This window comes from Thunnus maccoyii, chromosome 13 (genome assembly GCF_910596095.1).
Source record: "Thunnus maccoyii chromosome 13, fThuMac1.1, whole genome shotgun sequence".
NCBI classification, from domain to species: domain Eukaryota; kingdom Metazoa; phylum Chordata; class Actinopteri; order Scombriformes; family Scombridae; genus Thunnus; species Thunnus maccoyii.
Window position 1 is genome coordinate 29329205 of NC_056545.1, and position 23707 is coordinate 29352911.

The following is a 23707-nucleotide window of genomic DNA, read 5'->3' on the forward strand; positions in this document are numbered from 1 at the left end:
ATAGACCTAACGGGCCAGACACCCCTGGGTGGGGATTTGACATTCAGAGGGACTTGCCCAAGCTCCTGCCGGCTTTTTCTTTGAGTGTTTTATACCTCTGACGTTTTTATTATGCCGGCTACATCTCTACCGCCTGGCTTTATGGCTCATGAATATTCAGACCAACAGGGGAGGGGAAGAGGTGCTTTCTCCAAGGTGGTGGGGGCGGAGTTAGAGGCATTTCAAATACAACTGACTGGGGGTAACTGAGGGTTTTTATGCCCCCAAAACCAACCGCCCACCCCCCTCTTTTTTTAAAGGTTGTTTGGAGGTCAATCCTTCAAGGTTCAAGATGGCAGCTGCTGTGTGGAATTTAGGGAGTGAACAGGTGAAGATGTGATGAAACTCCTGTCTTCCTCTGTCTTGGTGTGAATGTGTACTTGTGTGTGTGTGTTTGGTTGTGTACATCCGTCTTTGTAACGGTAGTCTGGGCCAACTTTCTCACCCGCAGTAATCCTAGACACCAGTGTGGGAGAAACAGCTGAACAGCCCTGTCACCAGTTGGATCCTCCTTTCTCTGTTTTTTCTCTCTCTCACACACACACACATGCAAACACACTCACACCTGTCATACTGTTTTTGATCACCGAGACCCGTGTGCAGAAAAATGGATTTCAGGGTTTATGGATTTGGAAATGGGGAAAGGATTTGGCGTTAGGAGGGAGTTAGGGTGGGAGAGAAGTATAGGTTGGGTGGCTCTGATAAAAGAGATGAAGTGACCCCACCCCCGCCCCCTCCTGATTTCTCTCTGCCCCCCTCCCTCCACTGGCTGTGCTACCCTGGAGCTGCCCTCTGTCCCTGTTATTAACCCCAGTGGTCTGAAGCCATATGGGTTGTGATTGGAGCTCTGCGGCGCATGCTGTCATACACAGTGGCGTGTGGAGCAGTCACACTGATCTGTACATATATACAGCCTGCACAAGTACCTGCTGGTAACAGCTAAGTGGCCACTGACCTGATATCAGTCTCTGTTTACACCTGTTAGCAGTATAAATTGCTGCAGTATGTGTATGAACCACCAGGTTGATGCGTTTTTAAATAAAGTTAAATCAGTGCCATGGTTTAAAAATCTTAATTGTTGGGGGGAAAAAATATTTTTGTGTTTATGTGTTGAATGAAGCTGATGAAAGCCTTTGCTGACATTCTATGAACTGTAAAGAGCTTCTGTTTGCCTAAACTGAATAACTGTGTTTTTATCTTCAAGTCTGTCTTGAATTATCTGTGTTGAACCGTTAGCAGCAGTTGTATCTGTTAACCTATTATGAATGAGCCTTTTTCTTAACTGTTAGCCTACTTTGAATGAGCTGATATTATCTATTAAGCTATCATAAGACAGCTGATTTTATCTGCTGGTCTTTTAACCTATTAGAGATGAGCTGATTTTGAGTCTGTCAATCAACCAGTAGGTGAAAGAGAGGCTATTGACCTGTGCTGTAGTTGGTCTTGTCAGCACCTTCTTCTTGTAATTGCTTTATAATCAGTTGATTCTACATGGCGTCAAGGAATAGTCCTTGTGTTAATATCTATATTTTATTAGTAGTAGCAGGTGAGGAAAGCAGGTGAGGTGTTCATATTAGCTCTGCAAATACAATTGGTGCCCCCTCTGACAACAAATGCAATGATTCTCCTATTTATATAGTTCTTTAACAACATCAGAACCAGTGTTGGCATTGCTGCTAGTGAGTTGAGCATGATTGCACATCCCACTGGTATGAGTTTCACATTCAGCCCACCCTGCATCTTCCTGTGCATCCACCGGAGCATGACAATGTTTTTCACCAACTGTCTGAAGCACTTTGTCCATTCAAATCTATTTGTCAAGACAGCTAACTGTCAAGTCTTATTTTCCCAATTATCTTCTACTCAGCTGTGTACAAATCGACTTTTTACCGGTTGAGATATCATGTGGACATCAGGATATGTGCCTCATCATACGACATCATCTCCTTATACTCCCCATGAATCAGACTGTTTGTGTTTGTATTCAGCGCATAGAGCCAAGACGGAGTCGTACAGCATCACCATCACCTCTCACACTGAACTCTCGCAGCGGTGACATTCTCAGTTGCTTGATGATAATGAGCTCTCCTCTCTCTCTCTGTTTGTCTGTCTATCTGTGTGAGCTCTGAGGTGTGTTCATGCTTCACTAATAGGATTCTAGGTCCATGCAGCCTTGTGGAGGAGCCGGTGGCCATTCTGGTCTTAAAAGAGGGGGATCAGATGGCCGGAGTGAGGCCACGGGCCTCTGGCTTAACCCCCTCTGTATGATCCGGCCGTCTGCTGGTCATTGAGCCAGACCCACCAGCCAAACCCTCCTCCAGAGGATAGCCATGAATTAATTAGACCATACTAAAGGCGAGTGCGACCAGTGACCAGCGTGTGTGTGTGTGTGTGTGTGTGTGTGTGTGTGTGTGTGTGTGTTTCTGTTTGTCAGAAAGGGTCAGTGAGACAAAAGCAGAAGGATGAGGGGTTGGGGTGGGGGTGATTTTGGGGGTGGGTTGACAACAGGTGGTGTGAGGAAGAGCTTTAACCCCCCCCCATCCCCACCCACCCCCTTTAACAACAGTGTAGCACAAGGGCCATGGGGGCCGCAGAGAACAATAAAGGCCCCTTGCTCCAACCGTTGTGTCCAATCACACCCCATTATCTCTTTGAGCTGCAACACTGACACACCACCCCTCTATGCATAATAACTGTCCTAGTTGGTCGTTTCCAAGGTTTCCCCTGATGTACAGTATATACAAAGCTATATTTTTATCCATATACTCATATAGATATGTACATAAAGGAGGTGGACACATGAAAAAGTGCTGAAATAAATGAAAGTTGAATTTGAATTGAGACAATGTCAGAGTGTTTTTAAGGCTGCAGTTTTTGGTGGTGTTGGCTTATACTAATTTTCAGGTGCTCCCCCTCCATGTAAATGTAAAGGGAAGGGGTGGTCCAAATACATATGGATGTACCATGAATTTCAAAAGCCTTCATGCAGTTACACCACCATTTGTTGTACTCAATATTTAACATTGTTGTAAATGAGTACATTCTGAATTGGCTGATTTTACTGTGGACAAATTATATTGAAAAAAAGTCTTTTTTAAAAGTCAAAAAACTGACTCAGAAATGTCTTTTTATTAAATTACATGGTTGAGCACAAAGACTGACATTTCTGCACAGACACCTTCCTCACTGTCCTTCTTTTTGATTTTTGATTGTTTCCCTTGCGGAGCACACCTGCAGTTGTTTTGAAAATGAACAAGTCTGATTTAGCCTTTTGTTCAAGTACAGTAAAACTTCAAAAAGGCTGAAATATAATGGATGTTTTTATATCCACCACTGAAGTATCTTGATTAAGAATGTAATTAATTGAGAGTCATTAGTCATGGTCTTACAGGATGCAAATGACCTCATAGAGGCCAGTAGGCCTGTGGCAAAACAACACAAAGAGCTTAGTGATGTGGGTGTGATGCTACAGGGCACAGATTAAGGAAAGGAAATATGAACCAGGACCTCCAGTTTGAAGCCTTATCAGAGACAAAGATAGTGAGCAGCAGTTTATGTTCCTTTGAGGCAGGATTGTACAACAAATGGGAAGACGTGACAGCGGTGATATTTATCTATATGTCACAGTGTTTGTCAGGTAAACAATAAAATATTGAAATGCTACCTGCATCAACCAGTAATTTGCGAGAGGGAGGCCTGACTGTATATGACCTTAGACTGAGGGGCTCCTACTACTGTGGACCTATAACAAATATTTGATTATTGCATAATGCTCATTTTGTCCAAAATGACGGATCTTTTAAAGATATAACATAAAAATACCCACAAACTTGGTTGTGAGAAGACCTGTCCTTACCATACATAATCACAACAAGGAAACTGCAATGGTTTCAACCATTTACCAGACCGATTCTGGCTCTAAATGAGTAATAACAAGCAAATGAAATGACAGCAATAAAATGTATCCCAGCCATGCAGCTAGACTTCGGCCTTAATGCACACACTCAGCTGGACCGCGCTGGTTTTGAAATGTTGAAATGTCCAGTGATTGCAAAGCGTTAGGCAGGAGCAGCACAAACATGCAGAGAAGATAGCTCAAAACAAATTCATCACAAATGACACGAGAAGCAGATACATCTGGGGGGTTTCAGGCATCATTCATGACAGACAGTAAGCATGAGAGGTCAACACAATCGATACACGGTTCAAACAAATCAATCAAACGCAATCAGAGCATCATTACCCAGCAGATTAAAAGGGAGGACATTAAAGCAACAGTGTTGTTGCTGTAAAAATAACTAAGTGTACGTGTGAATATTTAACCACCAAATGGAGCCTTTCATAAATCAAAATCTTACTTCACTCAACATGTTGTGGTCTTTGGACAGCATCACAATGTAGTTATTGAACCAATCATTGGAGTTATTGGAAAAATCATTGCATTTATTGAACAATGAATTGTGGTTATCTATAAGCTCATCCTATTCAAAGGACAACTCAGTGTAGCTGCAGGACTTTGGACTGTAGGAACTGAACATTTCATTCTTATCAGCTGGACAGTCTTCTATAATTATGTGCCAACTAATTGTATTAATTGGAAAACAGTAAAGTCATTAGACAACAAATTCTAATTGATGTATAACCCTTTCCAGATTTTGCCAGCTCATTTTAATTATCGGACAATTTATTCAAGTTATTGGATGAGACATTCTAAGTTGGAAACTCATTCTGGTTATTTGGTTGTTTATCCCCTTGCAAGGACAACTAATTCCAGGAATTTGACAAATCAGTCCAGTAATTGGACATTTTCTCACTGGTGCCGCCATGACACTAAGCCGCCCTCAAGCTTAATCTTAGGTGTACAGTTTAATCTGACTATGAACATGTCTTATATCTAGATTGACTTAAAGTCATATTTTCAACTCTGATGCAGCAACTTGTAAGCACTTGGTAGAAAATGAATATTTGAGTGACAGAAAATATCAGTCTACTTCAAATCACTGATGTTGAGTGTTAAATTAGCATTATTGATGTGGTTCCCTCTCTGCATATAAAGAAGGGGCTTATGTTCTTCCCTTGTATGTGTGCTGTTTGCTTCTGTCATATCAAGACCATCTTCTCGAGCGATGAGAGCATGTTAAACAGTAGAGACTTCTTGATGTTGTTTGCTTTTAAGATGTACATATGTATTTTGCTTGTCTGTCACAGTTTTTTCTTATCTCATCTTTCTAATTCCATGACTCATAAAAGCAGAGGAACTCATGCAGAAGGCAGTTTCTCACTTAAAATTAACCTTTGGGACTATTTATCGACAGTCGTTTGCCTTTGAGAATACGGTATGGCCAAAGTAATATCAGTCACCAGCTCTTTGTGGTAAAAATCGTCTTTCAGAGGGATTTAGGCATATTTGACCTGTCTGCAAATGGTAAATACGAGGGTGAACAGCTATGGAAAATGCTTATTGATTTCTACTCGTGTGTATTTGTACAAGATTCATTTCTCCTTAAGATGCGCTCCCACCTCAGAGTTAGAAAAGGTCAGGGTACGGGGGCTTAAGTCATTCAAGTGGAGCTAAATGGATTTCTGTTCCAAGATCCATCTGTTTTTGGAGTTTGTTGACAGGGTGGAAAATTGGAACTGTTGCTTTTCCCTCCCCCAGTCACACCACTGGCACCGCTACCTCCTCCCCCTTCAGTGCAGGGGTATGAACAGGCACGGCACACTAACAGGGTAAAAAGTGTGCTGGGCACGAGGCAGGATACAAGGCCTGACCATCTGCTCCAGCTATGTGAACACATTCGCGTACGTTTGACAGGGAGGACTACCGCATCCTTTGGGCTTCAGCCATTACTTGAGTTAGCGGATAGTGACAGCTGACAGAAGGGGTCAGCTGACATGGGCAGCCTGGCTCGTCTCCAAACAGAAAGACGCTGATGTCAGAGAGACGGTTCACCTACCTCACCTCTCAGGCACCACGGCGAGGCAGGGAAAGTGGACGGTGTCCGAGTCACTGACCTCACATAAAACCACACACATGCAGAAAATGACAAGGCTGTGTGCGTATGAGTGTGTGTGCAAACAACAAAATACACAACTGAAAAAACTGACAAGACTTACAAGATGGTGAGACAGTGTAGAAAACTACTCATAGACTTACAAGCAACTGTCAGGGTTCTCCTGCACTATATTTTGCTTTTAGTCATCCATCTCCCAGCAAAGATGTCTGGGTGTTTTTCCACAAATACTAGAGCATGAACTTATGAACACTGGCAGCATAACAACATCAATACTATGCCATCCTAGACCAAAAATAACACCTTGCATTTTTTAAATAGCATGGAAAAACAAAGGGAAGTGACGACGATGAAGTATAATCCAGGAAGTCCAGTGTGAATGATACATCCATGCATTTCAAGGCTAACCAGATGCCAAAACACTGTTGATTTATAATACTATGTGACAGGATTTTACAAAAGTATCAATCAGTTCTCCTCCATCTCAATGAAAGTGAGGTAGAGTCATGATGTTCATGTCACAAAGTATTTTACCAGGAATATGTACTTGAGAATACTTGACTTTGCATTAATTTGTGGCAAAAGTTCAACCAGATCCAACTTTTTTTTTGACATCCTTGGATTTTTGTGCCAGCACAGTGGTCTCATTGAACTCCACACAGTGCTATTGTTGGTCTTAACACTTGTATTGCCTTATTGTTGGAGTGGAATTCTTGAAGGTGCTCATTGCCACCATCCCACCACATTAGTCAATAATTAATGGGTTGTGTGTGAGTGTGTATGTGTTGGGTGGGGACACCCATTGTCTACAGGCGCCTCCGTCCAACCCATTCCCCTTGTGGTCGGGTTAAAGAGTGTTTCTGGTTTTCCAGATGGGTGAACTACAGTAGCCTTGATTGGGCTGGATGGTCAGCTGAGGGCAGTTCGGGGCAGGCGGACTGGGGGGTGATGGGGTTGCCTTTACAATGGGCTTCTCAGCAATTCTTGGTGACCCTCTTACCCTGCTGCTATGGGCTGCACGACATCGGCCATTACTAGATTAAAGTAATCCTCTTTTCAGAGCCAGACAATTGGTTTATTAGCTGACCACACACAGGAGCTTCGACCACCTCTGTAATGGTATTGTTGTTGGGGGCCCTCAGGGTCTCGGGGTGGTGAGGGTGGGCAGAGAGGGGGGTGGAGGCTTGTTTTCGTTGTTTCGGCTCTCCTTAGTAATGCCATGCATACATTACTTCTGGAGCACCTCTCCTTGTTTAACTTGTCGTGCTGGCCATGTTAGTCTGTGTTCTCTATGTTGTTTCTGTCTTTTTATGGTGTAGCACACACTTGCGTATGCACATACACCACCCTCCACACCTCATATTGCATATCACATATCAGTGTGCATATTGCTCGAATTACAATCAGATTAAGTAGGCGTATGGATGTTCATGTTTGCAAATCCCCCCCCCCCCCCCCCCCTCCTTTCGTAGCATGCGGTCCAGATTTTTTCTCTGAATCTCTCCACCGGCTTGTTTTTGCCAAACAACTCCCATCAAAATGGTGTTTCATCTCCTCTTTTCCTCATTTTCTAAAGGCATGGCACATTTCCCACTAAAGCAAAAAATTCCCTTTAAAATCCACTCCAAAATGTCTGTGTGTTTTTGCTGACAGATCTTTCTTTTTCAAAAGGTAGTAAGCTGTTTTTGTAAGCCTGTCAATCAGGCGTGAACGGTTTCACCTGATAATTTATTCAGCTTTAGGAGGAGAGGGGAACCACTCATGCTGAATTAAGTATTGTCAAACAGTTTGAATATTTCATGAGTAGCTGGGGTAATTTGAAGAGATGTGGCATGTCTCTATCTCTGTCATTTACATCATAGTGTGCATGAGAGAGACATACATTTGCTTTTTGAACAAAGAGTTGCAGGGCTTCGGGATGCATCTCTGTATGCTCTCTAAAAGATATATGCCAGTTTCAATTAAAGAGAAGACTCACGCAGGGCAAATTCATAGCACCTGCATCACTGAATTTATTATTTCAATTCAAAATAATACGTCCTTTTCTGGACTGAACCCCTTCACATGCGGAAAGATAAACCAGTAAATACACAGCTTCATTAATTTGATAGATTCAACATAGATTGAACACTGGACAACCATTCACCTTGACTGTACTCCATAAAAGATATCATTCTTCCTCAGAGGAAGAGCCTTCAGTGTTTATCATCAGTTCCCATTAAGAGACTAAAGAGAGGGAGACATAAATCTTAAGTACGGCTTTTTGATAATGTGGTATTATTGATCCATGCCAGGAAATTGTTTTTTCTTACTTATGACTGCATGAGGTCAGAAGTCAGGGTCAGCTGTTACGACAGCACCCTGGAGTAGGGAGCAAATCATTGTTTTGCCCAAGGACACTTCAGCAGGGTGAATGCTTGTGATGCTTACTTGGTTCTCTGAGGGACGTCTCACTTCGTTGGAGGAAAATCCAAGAACCTAGAAGCTGCAATGTTACTTTAATTCCAGGAGAATTACAGAGTCCATACTCTGCTGACTTTGTGCTGCAATTTGTAAAGGGTTGAGGGAGTCATGTGTGTATCCCATCAGGAATTGCAGAGATGAAACACATAGATCAAAAATTGGCAGAAAAACACATGGACACACACACACACAGGGCCAACATGGCATGCCAGGGGAGGTTTGCGGTGGATTAACCTCAAGGTTGCTGGGTGGGTGAGCACAGCCGGAGCAGCAGCACCAGCTCAGACTTGGGATGGGAACCTGCTGCCGAGACACACATAGGTGAACACTCCCCAAGCCAGGAGATTGGAAGGATTTGCACTCAAATGAGGAGAAGTTTGTTTGCGTGTGTGTATGTGTGTACATATGTTTGTGCTTACAGTAGACTGGCGTTATCTGTGTCTGCACACAAACTAGGGGAGAATTCTGTGTTAACAGGTTAACAGGAGATTGGGGGTGGGTTGGGTCGGGTGGTGATGTGGTCTTCCATGTGAGGAGATTTGCCAAGTAGTATTTTAATACTATTATTTAATACCTCTTGACTTGAAATATGGCTATTTCAGTCAAATGGGCCTGGCATAACCCTGGCTTATTCTGGAAGGATGGAAGGTTAGCCAAGGTCTGTAATAGCTCTCTAGACACACGTATATGCACAAAGTGCAGTGTTAGGCTCAATGCCTGAGTCATGTACTCCCACTGATCATTAATCATTTCAAAAGTACCAATGATATTTAATCTTTAACTGGATCAAGCCCTACATTTTCTTGTAAAGCCAGAGTAATCAAATATTTCCTTCCTGAGAAAACCCTGTATCCCTAGGAATCAAGTTCTTATCGGACCATTCTCCAGGGCACAATATACTGTACATGTCGTGCCAAACATTCAGTGCCACTACAGGATGTAATATGCCCGTAGAGTGGTGAGGCTAAAAGTAAAGCTGGATTTATGCTTGAGGCAAGGAGTTAACAGGAGTCCCACCAGAGATACCTACAGCACAGGTTTTGATTCATGACCGGATTTTACCCGTCGATTGCACAGCCACATTAGACCGAGGAATTGTACGTGATGTATCCATCTACCTTTGGATTTAATTGTATTCCCCACAGTAACTGTGTTTATATTCCCTCATCCACTCTGTGAGTTGAGGGAGAGTGGGAATTTCCACCTTGTTTCATTAATGAATGTGGGACTATTCCACTGTATTTACGTTGTTCCATCCACTGTGATAATGAGCAGGGGTCCCAGTGAGCAGAGGGTTTGCAGTGGAGATGTCTTAGCTAGATGTGTTCTACTAAAAAGGAGAAGATAACTGGGTCATTTTTCAACCTGCTTCATGTTGTCTTCACTCTCAACAATCCACTAACATTGGAAACTTGTTGTAAAAAACGTAAGCAGCCTAAGCTAAGACCAATCACAGTTCTTGAACTCCCCACACTTTGCTACGGAGAGCTACGTAGCTTCATTGTAACCCCTTAATGCAAAATCACAAAGGAGGTCGGGTTGGTGGAAGGGTATATAACATGTTAATGTAGACACTGAACATTCAAAAATGACATCACAGTTTTCTAGAATCATCCAGTGGCAGCGCTCTCTCCAGTGGTAGGGTTGCTCGGGTGGGACATACTGTAGACTGCAACAGAGTTTTGCAGTTCAATCTGATATTTAGTGGAGGTGTCAAACAAAGCAGCAACGTTATACTGAACAGTGTTGCACTGCTTATTTTTATGGAAAGGTAAATGAAACCTTTGTGTAGCTGGAAGTGCTTGAGTTCAACCTTGACAACACATTTCACATGACGGTTGCATGCCTGATAACCACAGCGCTTCAGTGTTACTGTAGAAAGGTTCAGCTGTCCCGATTAGAGGCAGCACAGAGGTGCCTGGGTTTGTATCGTATACACTAGTGCACAGCCTCGTGAGACTGACTGGCTTCCAGTCATTTTGTAGGACTTACATAATTTTTACCACATGTACCGTGTTGCCATGTAAAGCATGAACCAGCTTAAAAGCATAATCTTGTTGTCACATGATTGCAGCTCCGTGCTAACACCGTGCCTGAAAGTTTGCCTGATCATCCTCAACCTCTGCGTTTAGTGTATCCATGGGCCATGTGCCTGATTATAACACACACACACACACACACACACACACATGCACACAGTCACACACAGAACAGCCCCTCCCCATGAGCTCCCCTTTTTCCCTCTGTTGTCTATGTGGCTGATAATGAGTGCCTCCTGTGCTGTCCCACTGCTGCATGTGGGGCCCACGGTCATATTGACTGCAGGCTGCATCGCTGCCAAGTATTACCCATCACCCCCCAACCTACCCCCTCTCTTCATCCACCCTTACCCCACCCCCCCCCTTCCAACACGTCTGGGTGTGACAAGACACTGTGGAGGGGCCAGGCCCTGGCATTTATGAGCGCTTAAGACGCCGTGAAACACCGCACCTTGACAGATAACCTCATCTATTTTTTTTTATTTTTTACAGCAGCACTGGGGGGGGGGTGGGTGATGGCGGTTTCTCATATTTTATCACTTCATTCAGTTTTGGGCCGTATTTTACATGTAGCGAAGGCGATAACACGTTTTAAGGCGTCGTAAACAGTATCAAAGCATGACATGAATATTAAATTGAATGTTCGCCTGATGATTATGTTGTAAGGAGAGGTTTATCTATGCTAATAACAGGCTTATAATCTGCTTGTAATGCATCACAGCGACTTGTGGAATTCATTTCAGTCCTCTCTGAACGCAGTCTCTAATAATTGGTTTTCCTGAGGTTTGCTGTGAGAAATGCCTGGGCTTTTACATAGCGTTCATTTGTACTGCAGAGATTTTCTGTCAGCTTCTGGCCAGGATCAATTTGGCAAGCACTCCAGTGCTCTATCAAGCTGATTATATGAATATTGTTTACATTGTAATGTCTGGACTCTTAACACACAAAAAAGGAAGATTTTCTGTCCATTACTGAGGAAAAATTAACACTTCAATGCTATGAACTTTTCACCTCAACCTGTAGGGTCTCATTTTTTTTTTTGCAGCTATGCATGGAAATCATTTTTCATGCTCTTGTCAACAGGGCTACTGGGATCAGCTGCTTTTCAATCACCAGCCCAGGTTTTGGTGGCAGCATGGGTGGGAGGGCTCTGGTTGAGGGTGGTGGGGATTGTGTGGGTGGGGTTTGTTGCAGCTGTTGCGGCTGCTAAATGGACTCAGCTGACAGGACTAAGCAGCAGCGACGGTGGCCTAAATGAGTACGGCTGCACCAGCCGACATGCTAAGGGACAAAAGAAAATGGAGGGAGTAAATTTGAAGGGAGAAATGCATCAGACATTGATGAACAGGTTACGTGTGTGTGATTGGGTGCTCGAAGGGTGAGGCGGGCTTGGGCCGAGAAGGTGACCCTTCTGGACTCGCAGAAGGAATAATTGAAATGCCCTGTCGCTGTGGCTCCCATTCATTTAGCTTTAGCGCCGGCTCAATTTTGCTGTTGGCTATATGAGCATTTCCAGAGAGTTAAACCGTGTTATGTCATTTACTCAAGGCCATAAAATACTCTAAGGCCAAAGGGCTGAATGACAGCACCATGAAAAAAAAGGAATTACACTTTAAGCCAAGTTGTTTTTTGAAGAGGGGCTTTTCAGGTTAGCCTTCAGAAAATGTTGATAAAGATATGGTAAGGGCTTCTTGACAGCGTGTGTTTGTGTGTGTGTGCTGGTGCACTGCAGGAAGGTTACACTCTCCAGTCAGTCTGTATATTGGACTGAGTCAGTCATATTAGATGCAGACAGTGTTTTGGTGTATTTGCTGCCACAGCTGCCATGCACAGTGTCTGCATGAGTGTCTGTGTTTGTATTTGGGTGGGGCAAGGAGGCTGTGGGTGCTTAGAGGCAGTGCGGACATCTGTCTCCAACTGTGAGACCCCCACCTCCCCTCCATCCCCCTCCAATGCACACACAAACACACACACACACACCCACCAATATCCTGTGCGGGCTGTTTCATCATGGTGTAATGGTTGATAGGGATCGGAGGGGGTCCAATCTGGATAATGAGAGTGGCTGATGGAAGGTGGCTTCTGATGGGGGCCCCTGTTGGGCCCAAGAGCCTGGACAGATATTGCCTTGGGGAACATACTACACCTAAAGAGAGAACGGCGAAGACATGTATGTGTGTGTCCAAGCAGGCTTGATTAAGCGATAGGAGGGATGTATGTACTTGGACAAAAGAGCAAAAACATCAGTGTGTATTTGCGTGTGTGTTCACACCAAAGCAGATTGTCAAGAAAAGGGTTAGCTGTAGCTGACGGATTGACAGACGACCAGCTCAATCCGCCCACAACAGAGCTTGAACCCGAGGACGCTTTTCTTGATTCCCCTCCCTCTGACCCTCTCTGTGCTCTGCCAGCCAGGGGACTATCCGTCATTCTCTCTCTGCCATCTGAATATTTATTCTTTGGGGGAGGATGTTGTCACACACAGACACGCGGTCCTTGGAACATTAATGACAGCGATAAAGCCATTTAATTAAAAGTGAGCCAGAGCTTGCCCCCAAAGGTGTTTTTTGTGTCCAATTAAATGCTAAAATGATGCCCTGATATACAGCGGGGTCCTGATACTTTGCACATGAGGTAAATCACAGAAGTCTAGCAGTCAACGGATAAACATTACTTTCATACAATAGCACACTATGTTTGGCATAGAATAGATTAGCTTCTCTGGTGATTTTTAATTTTCATAATGATTCAGTGTAATATGCAATTAGCACATCCATCAATGTACATCAGAAGCTGATAAATCCTTCATGCAAATGGTTGTCATTTGTTTTTGTGTGACTAATGTGTTTGTCATTGTGAAAAGATACAGGCTGACAGCCAAGCTAAAGGCCCCAGCGATCTGATTTTGATTATTGTTGAGACACAGATGTGGTTGTGTGTATTGTAGGGGTAGGTAATGAAAGCGTCTCTCATGATATATGTATATTTGTATTGTGATACTCATACATGTATTATGTCAGCTATCTAGAAAGTCAGCAAATGTCAAAATAGTAAATATCTGACAAATCAAGTGGGACTGCATGCTTATCAGTTCATCTGCAGATGTTTTTTTTCTTGATTAATCCATTAATGATTGTCTATAAAATGTGAAAATGTAGTGAAACATGAAAGTTGATTTTTTTAAATTGATTGTTTTGTCCGAACAATAGTCCAAATCCCAAAGATGTTTCATTTTCTATCATATCTCATACAATCTGCAAATTGTGACAACTTTAGAGTAAATGATTTATTGATTATTAAAATAGTTGTTGATTAATTTTCTTATTTTTAACTTTTAATGGACTAGTTAATCATTCTAGCATTAAAGTCAAGGAACATCATCAAACAATGAAAAAAATCTTGTATATCCCACATTGTCATAATGCAGCCCTGCTCTCTTACAGCATTGCCCACAGCTGTCTAATAATAAGAGATATTAAAGATATAGATTCCTCAGTAGAAGTGATATAATACAGTCTCTACTGGTAGTCAAATCTGTATTGTGTCACAATATATATTGTCACATTGTGTATATTGCACCAGTTTTCAGGGTTTCAATTCCAAATACACATCAATATTTCAAATATGCACTTGTAGTCCTTATCTCTTTCCCTGTGTGTGTTACTGTGTGTACGTGCTCTGATTAAAGCACACTGTTCAGGCCCAGTGGTGGGGATTACTCTGGCTTTGTTGAAGGGGTTTAAGGAAAGGGTCAAAGTGCACCCACTTAATATGGGCCCCCAAGGGCCTCATGGGTAATTGCCAGTGCCTAATAAACTTCTAGAGACCTTCTTTTTGCTCAGATCAGGGGAGTGCGGAGGGCAGAATGGGAAAGATCAGGGGCCCCTGGAGCCATGATCTCAGAATGGTGTGTGACAGGTCATTGCAACGGTCTTTTAACCCTGTGGCATGATAATTCAGACCTGGGGTGCAGCGAACCATCCTATTTCCCTCCTCACTTTGCGTGACGGGACAGGTTCCTGCACAATTTAGTCACAGTTTTATAATCTGCTGTGAATAGTGATTGGGAAAATGTAGGCAGTAGGTACAGATAGGGCCAGGGGTGTGGTTTGGCATATCATTCCAGGTTTGGAGGGCCAATGGGATTTGGAGTGCCCCAAATGCTCTGTGTCTAAGTAATTGGCCATCAGCATATGGGACTGACTAGAGCCATAAGCGGCAATTTCATCCCTCTAAGAGACACAGATAATACAGACAGGAACACAGTGCTTCACGAGCCAACGATGGATTGTGTCAACCTGTATTTTATCAGTGCAAAGGCAAGCACAGGCTCTGTCAGCTAATGAGTAAATGAAAAATAACCCCTTCCCTCCTTAAACACTGATGTGCCCATCTCCCATGACCTTGATTACAAACAAAACAAGCTGATTTATCTCTTCACATACACACACACGCACGCTCACCCTCATTCAAAGAGGATGCCACGCTATCTTGACAACAAGAGAAATGAGCCTTTGCAGCGTGCAGCCTGACACAGAGATACGGTGAATTTTCCACACAAACGAGGCATTTCAGATAAAGAAACGTCCTCAGATGTCTGAGTGTAAGGGAGTTCAAATGGATGGATGGATGGGTGGATGGATGGATGGGTGGGTGGATGGATGGATGGATGGATGGATATATGAATAGTGATGATAATGGTAATGTCTTGGGGCTTTGTTGGCCTGTTGTGTCATTAATCAGATAAGGTAGTGACCCTCCCCTCCTGGCCTGTGACATTACAGTGACATTGATGCTGTTTCTCACTAACATGGACACACACGTGCACATATCACATGCATACCCACTCACGTATAGATACATATAGAAGCACACGTGTACTGTGCACATTCTATGATCTATCAGTATTGATAAATGCTGAGGACAAAAGGCCTGGAGGAGATATTTACTCATAAACAATAACATGTACAAGTTTGACGTGAACGGGTGTTTTCTTGTAAATATTTGTTCCAACAACTGGTTCCAATGGAAGATGGCTTGAGCATCCAGAGTTTTACACCCTCATGTTCCACTGCATTAACAAACAATATACTCTCCTCTGTTTGCTTGTTTAGTCCTCAAGGCCTCACATATCAAATGAGTGAATATGTGAGTAGCACAGCTTTGAAAACTATCTTGTATTCTGTTAATTCCCAGTGCAAATGAAAACCAAACACAACTTACTCTACTTACACCATGAATTGAATCAGTGAAAAACAAATCAGGTTTTACATGGACTTACAAGGATATCTGTCTTTTGTTGAGAGTTGAAAGAGAATGAAATGTGAGAAATAATGCCAGATTTGTTGAATCACAAAATGAGCAATTATTGAAGAACTGTATGGTGATATGGGACATAAACATGCTATGTTATATTAAGACAACACTTTAAAATAGGAGCTGCACGATATATCGTTTCAGCATCCACATCACAATGTGCACATGTGCAATAGCCACATTGCAGGACGCACGATGGCGAGTAAGGCAAATAATCTCAAACATGTCATGCTACAATTTCTGTGATGCTTGATACAAAAGGAAAACTCACAAGGTTCTCATTTTCCATGACTAATCTACAAGAAAAGCCTGCATGATATTACATGATTTAGTCTGATTTAAGGGTTCTTGGATACACAGAGTGTGATCAGTCCCCAGTGTGCTACTAGGTCCCATTAGTCACCTACCACAACCTGAAAATTAGCACTACCTGTTTTGGTTGTTTGATAAACTGATCAAGTGCACCCCTTCACCAGAGCACAGCGTATCACCTGCCTGTAAACATGCATGAGATGCGACTACTGTCACAGATAATGTCACTTGGATGTTAGAGGCAGGCGTTCAGTTAAGTGCAGTGGCTTTTGAGTGTGTGTATTCCTGTTATCAGTGGCACCCCCTCCCAGCACTGGTTAAAAGTTAAAAAGTTACTCTCATGGGGCTGGTCTGTACCCTTATGTAAGAAGCGCTTAACACACACAACACACACACTCTACTTGCAGTATCCAGATCTATCTGTACTTACATCTTACCAGCATATAGATAAATCTGTTGAGAGGTTGAGAGTTTTACCATCCTCAGCTGTGCCAGGAGGCCTGTTTATCTTCCACTAGCAGATTAAGCATACATTTGAACATCGTTAGAAATTGTATATTACATGTAAATAACACAGCTGCAACACACAAGTCCATTTGTAAAGTTAAACGTGTTGTTTTTCCCAAATACCACCTGTTATCTCTCCACTTGTCCATGCCCGTGTCAGAGTTGCATACATGAAACCATACATGGCAGATGGCTGAACCAAGTGTGGTAGAAGTAGGAGGGGGGTTTTGTTTTGTTAGAAAAGGATAGACTTTTAAATTATCCAAATCTATACATGAATAATACACTGCATGTATCTGGTGAAATTCCTGTATTTTTTCATATCACAATATATATCGCAAAAAAAAAAAATTAAAAAAGGTCAGTGTTTGCCAGTATTATGCAGCCCTACTTTAAAATCATTTTTCTCCAAACATGACAAACTTGTCTGTCAGTTTTGTATTCAGGGCATTTTAAAGAAGCTTTTGCTTTGACAGAGAGGTGATATACTTGACAGCTTTTTTAGTAACAATGTTCCAAAGTCTGTGAAGAACTGTCGGTGTAAATTAGGACACCAGCTCCTGACAAGACTTGCACTTTTTAAGGTAAAGTAACTGATTTCTCTGTCCTCATCATTATGACAGTCTCAACAGCCCTGCAGATCTTTGCACACTCAGGAGAGACCTGAATCAGGACATGAGTGGAATGTCGTTATATGGATATGACTTATTGATATCAATCAGGTCGCTGTAATGTATGCAAATCAGCCATGCTATCCTCCAGCATCAATTAATCATTCACCAACTCCTTGATGTCCAAATCTCACATCTAGCCATAGCTTCAAAGAGAACTTTGTGAAATTTTTGAGGGGAGAAATTTGACCCCCCCCTCCCAAGTGCTATTTTGAAAGAGTTGCTGCTCATCTTTGTACATTTCTTAATAAATGCCTAGGATAGATTATGCTGTAAAAGAGAATTTTGGGAGGATCTGCTTTTCAGATCAATGAGGGCAGCAGTTTAGGGGGACCACTGAGCCAAATAGGAATGCCATAGAAACCAGCTCATTGGTTTATCCCCTTTGTAAATCCCTGGAGTGGCTTAGACCAGACTTGTAGCCTGCAGGCCTGCATGGCTTTGGCCTCCTCTTGGTAGACTTGTTTTGTCAGTACATCAACCTAGACTACAAAACCATTCTCCCCACCTGTAATCTGAGAGGTCACAGAGCTCTGGAGACTGAAATCGGAGAGAAAAAGCCCAGTGCCTTCAGGAATCAGGCACAAGATGTTGACTACAGAGGGATGAATGTGGAAATAAGGGAGGCAGGTTGACTGTAATTGCAGGGTGGGTGAGGGAGTTATTTTCCGTATTCAATGTGGTTTTCTCCAATCTGAATTATCTGATGTACGTGTTTGAATGGTGACTTGTTTTCTTGGCTGCATATCCGAGTTATTTATGCATGTGCATTTGCCAAGGGAGTGTGTGTGCGTGTGTCTGGATCAGATTGAATAATTCATTTACTTTGTGTGTGTCAGCTACAAAAACCTTCATTATTGATGTGCACACATGACACTGAGTCAATGAAGACCTTGGAGACACATGCACACCATGTTAAATTCACGGTCGTACAGTATCGTTAGCAATGTCCTATCATGTTTTCTGTTTTTAAGCTCAGTCAAAGAGTGAGAGATGATCCTATTTTTTATTTACACCTGTTTGGCAATCATGTTGTTTCTTGTTGAAATCCACATCAGCAGAAAGTCAGCAAGACTGCATGTAGGCATAGTGTAATAAAGAATAGTATCATCAGCAAAGAGGTTTACACTGAGTCTAATCATCTCTCTCCACCTTTTCTTTTTTCCCCAGTTCTGAGAGATGATTTCCGTCAGACTCCCAGTGATGTGGTGGTGGCAGCAGGTGAGCCGGCTGTCATGGAGTGTATCCCCCCCAGAGGCCATCCAGAGCCCACCATCTCTTGGAAGAGGAACAATATCCGGGTCAATGACAGAGATGAGAGGATCACTGTAAGTTGGCCGGTAGTTGAAAATATCTGCAAAAGAAATTGTTCATTTTGGCAACATGTATATTTATATAATGTTAGGATTTCATGGCTATAATTGTAAAAGTTAATTGCAACCTATTACGTTTGTGTATTGCTGTGTATTGGTCCCACAAGCTGTTTTCCTTTGTTTTTCAGGGAATCTTCCAAATCTTCTTTGGTCAGTGAAGGACCAAATAATTTCTATTACCACTCATAGAAGGCTTTGAGTTTTGATTATTGATGAGATCCCACTGATTAAGAATCAATACATTTCCGTCATTGTTGATAATTGAAAAGCAATGTTGTGATTGAACTGCATTGACTGTTGTTTCATTTAATCCCTCAAGCATGTTCATCAAAGCGAAGCCACCTTCTAGAAATATCTAGCCACACGAACAATGCAAGACTACAATACAACCTGCTATATGGAAGCATGCATGTGTGTGCGCACTACACACCATCATCAAATGATAAATCGATGCAGCTACTTATTACAAACTGAGCAGTGGAAGATGTTTCTATGGCGATTGGCCTGGAGCTAGACCCATTGTCAAACAGTGTAAGAGAGGAGCCATCTGTCATAACACAGAATGAAAATGACAGAGTGGCTTCTGTCTTGACTAACATGCCTCAGTATCCTGTTTCCAACCTCTTTCCATTTGTCTTCTTTCTTTCCCCTCCTCCTCCTCCTCCACCACACCTCCTCCTCCTCCTCTTACCTTTTCATCCATTTCTGCTTCACTTCTGCACCTTTCTCCATCCACTCCTTTGACTCTTCTCCTCCATGTATGTTCCCCTCATTTTCAGATCCGAGGAGGCAAGTTGATGATTTCCAACACCAGGAAAAGTGATGCTGGCATGTATGTCTGTGTTGGTACCAACATGGTTGGAGAGAGAGACAGCGACCCTGCTGAACTAGTGGTGTTTGGTAAGCCATTTGTACTGTATATTCTTAAATTATTATTCACTAAATTAGTTGAAAATACTGTGTGTGAAATGAAACAGGAAAATTATAGTGATATGTCATCACATTACAAATCCCTTTGAAAGAATAACTATTTTTGAATAACACAAAAGCATATTTCAGTTGAATTTCAGATGAAAATTTTCAGATTGCCTATTGATCTTTTTAATAATAGTGATAGAGGTTATACAGCAAACTATAATAAAAAGTATTCAAAATACAGTGTAAATAGTCATAACGACTGAAACCAGAATAATCCCTTCATAAAATTTTAAAGAAAATGGTTTCACAAAATTCATCATTCTCTGTTCCCTGCCTTTCTCTGGATTTATTTTCTCGTGGGTTCTCTTGCACTTTCCTTCTTCAGCTGATGTTGTTGGAGCAGAAGATGAATGTTTCCCTCCTGGCTGCCCTTTGCCTTGCTCTCCTGACCTCTCTGCTTCTTTCCTTCTCTCTGATTCTCTGCTCTGCTCTCAGTAGAGCAGCAGCATAAGTGTTCTGAAAGTGTGTATTGATTGCAGGGAACAGATAGAAAATTGATATTTTCTTCTCAGTCCCACCAACCCCCTCCACCTCTTCCTCACCACCTCCCAGATGCTTTGCCTCCTGAACACTGTGTTGCAACAGTGAACCTAAATCCAGAATGTAACAATGAATTGATTTGTTAATGCTTTTAAAAATGTATGACCTGACAATATCCTTGTATTTTATATTATTACCATCTGAGAAATTTGCAAAGTACACATGTACAATAATTTTTCCAGACCATCACCATTCGTAAACAAATTGTGTGATGATAAGAGCTTGCAGTGCATATTTGTCATATGTCTCTGGTGTATTAATTCTCCCACCTGTGTAACTCAGTGTAAATAGGGCATGATGTTGCTTTACACACCTGCCTGTAACACTAACTCTGTCAGTAATGATGCAAAATCATTCCTGATGTGAGCCAAATAAACAAGTGAAATGTTAATATTTTGTCCTCCTTAACTAGAAAATTGAGACCCTTTTTTTTTTCAAAATCATTCCTGTTTGATCATTGTTAACATGTGTATTTGTGGTGATTTTGATATTTCTTTCTTTCATAGTCACTATTCGTCTTATTCTTTGTCTTATTCTCATCTATATCATAGTCTTTCAATAGAGATCCATCATGAGTTTTGACATTATTTTGACATTTATCTTTTTTTTTCTCTTTTTACTAGGGGTTTCTTTTACTTATGAGTATAATAATTGATGTTTTAAAGAATCGAACACAGCTAACTAAATTTTCATCTCAGAAAATCCTGGGTGTTAGTTGTCTTGGTAAAGGTTTAGTATGAAATCTCTCAGGCTCAGTTGAGGCACTGATCAAATATTTAGACTTAAAGTGAGCTCTGGCGCAATGCAGTGGACATCCTCTTTCCCACACAGTTTTCCACCCTTCACCTCCTGCTCCTCTTCTGCTCCATTACCCCCTTATTCATCTTTGATTTTTCTCACATCCTCATATCTCTTTGCCCCTCTTTCTCTCTGGCTTTCCTCTGTCTTCTGTCTCAAATGCCATTTGCAAATTGCAAATGGCATTTCAGACACCAAAAATGGGATTTTATACCATGAGTGAATTTGGCCAAGCCAACCTTAAATCTGCTCACTTATCTGTTACATGAAAGTCAGTGTTATAAATTGCTGACAAGTGTGAAAGGTCAAACTGCAATTAGGAAGTAGCATCACAAGCAAATTTTAATCCTCTCTCCCGTTTTCTGTCTCTGTCTAATTTCAGAAAGGCCAGTGTTCATCAAACAGCCGGTGAACCAGGTGGTGTTGGCAGACGATACAGTGGACTTCTTCTGCGAGGTGCACGGGGACCCGACTCCGACTATCCGCTGGCGGGCAGAGGAGGGAGAGTTGCCCAGGGGAAGGTATGACAGAAAAGAAACTCAAGTACTGTCTGTTAGAACTACATGATGCATCAGTACCACCCGGGTATCAACACACCACAAGTACTGGCTGGCAGGGTGTTACTTAGCAACATACAGTATTATATTTCCAGAAACATGTCGTGTATTTTCATTTCACTAATAATATAATATCAACTGTCTGCATGTATGCTTTCTCCAGTTAGTTATTGTTCTATGTTAAGCTAGTAAAAAAAGAGAAATGATTGACTGATGATTGATGTGTTTCCACTGCAACAAGTAGACAGTAAGTGAAGATGTTATTGCATGTTTTAGAAGTGTAATAAGAAACATCCTCACATGGAGGAACTATGATTACTTTTTTAAGATTTGCAGCAAGTCAAGTGCCACAATACATGTCATTCCAATGATACAAGTCATTACAATCAAAATGTATGCCTCATATTGCACAACAGCTTGTGTTAGTAAGGTACTAAGTACTGTGCCAATCATCCAAATAATAAGAAACACATTTGTTAAATAGTTGTCAATCTTTCTATCCTGTGCTATAAAGGAGTTTTCAGTATCATGTGGTGTTGCACCATGATAGTCTGTGATAACAGTCATGATAGTACTGGAGGGTAACACTGAGACTGTGGTACTAAAAGCTGTACTCTCACACTCTCTCTCGCACACACTTTGTGGATTTGATTGGATGAAACTTTAATGATCCCTCAAGGGAAATGGGGTAAAATGTTCCCTTGTTGTCAGCAGGATTCAGATCTGCACAGGGAGACTCCGATGGATTTTTTTGTATTGTGCCTAAAGCTATATAGGACAACTCACTCTGTCGCCACATGCACTCATAGTGCAGTGCAGTAAATACATTAGCTGCTCGTTCAAAAACTTCAATTGTAGCCATTTGTCCTTTTTAAAATACCCTGACTTGATCACTGAGGTTTTATCAGACCGGTATTTCACCAAGTCACATGAAAATCTCATATTGCTAACTGTATCATCTATCTACTTTTTTCTTACTAAGAGGGTTTCAGAACAGTGCTTTTCTGCATTCCGTACTAAATCTTGTGTGTTGATATGTTTCCAGATTTGAGATCCGCAGTGACAACAGTCTGCGTCTGACCCAGGTGCGAGCTGAGGATGAGGGCACTTACACCTGTGTGTCAGAGAACAGTGTGGGCAAAGCTGAGGCGTCGGGTACCCTGCAAGTGCACGGTAAGACACTGGCTAGTCCACCTTGTTAAACTGGCTAGTCCACCACACTACACACACACACACACACACACACACACATACACACACTTTATCGCTGAAATTTCCAGCTTGAATTCTGTTCAGAGTTAGCAACTTTTTTTGGTTTAGTGTTAGGTATGAATAACGTGAAAAACTGAAAAAAGTAACAGTGCTTTCACTTATTGCCTCCCAATAACATAAAAGTCAAAATCTGGTATCAACTAGAAACCAAAACAGTGTCTTATCTTGCTTTATTTCAAGAAATATCATGCAGCAACTGAAACTTCAGTGGAGGCAATTCTGTACTGCCAGAATCTTCCACTTTTTATAATATATTAAACCTTCAGTGCAGAACTTTTACATATAAATGAACATAAGTTACATTCAAGCCCTTGCCAAATGAGTTCACACAATGCTGATTAAGTCTATCACCACCAGATAAATCTCTCTGTATTTCACATAATCAGAGTTTTTAATCTGGTGCTGCTGGCTGGATGAATGCACATGCATGCTCTATGGGCAGCTAACTTCCAGTTAGCTTTCTGCTAACTTAAATGGGGATCAAATAATTTAATTACGCAGCTCTTCTGGACTTTCCAAATGTTATCGGACCAAATGGATCAAATTCTGATAGTGAAACGAATCATTTCGTGGGGGTTGTGTGGGGCTCAAAACAATTTATCCACCGTTTTACAGCCACAAATATAGCAGCGGAGTAGGCAACGGCGGAGCCTATGATGTAAGCACATGTTGACAGTGTTTTTGTAATTACTCTCACTGCCAGAGGGGAGAGACAAAAGTCCTGCACTCCAGCTTTAAATGATAATTGATTTTGACCCTGAATACATGAGTTAATTATTTGCACAGATAGACAGTTTTGCTATGATGCATTACAAAATGCCCACATCT

The 23707-nt window shown here is 41.9% G+C and overlaps 1 protein-coding gene across 2 annotated transcripts in view; it reads left to right on the forward strand.

The window, feature by feature from the left end:
- robo3 (roundabout, axon guidance receptor, homolog 3 (Drosophila)) overlaps positions 1-23707 on the forward strand; it is an 87622-nt gene that overhangs the window by 22838 nt on the left and 41077 nt on the right. For both annotated transcript variants that reach the window (XM_042431783.1, XM_042431784.1), the window contains exons 3-6: positions 18532-18689; positions 19514-19634; positions 21433-21571; positions 22653-22780. In XM_042431783.1, coding sequence (XP_042287717.1) covers positions 18532-18689; positions 19514-19634; positions 21433-21571; positions 22653-22780 — 546 coding nt within the window. The remainder of the gene's footprint in view (positions 1-18531; positions 18690-19513; positions 19635-21432; positions 21572-22652; positions 22781-23707) is intronic.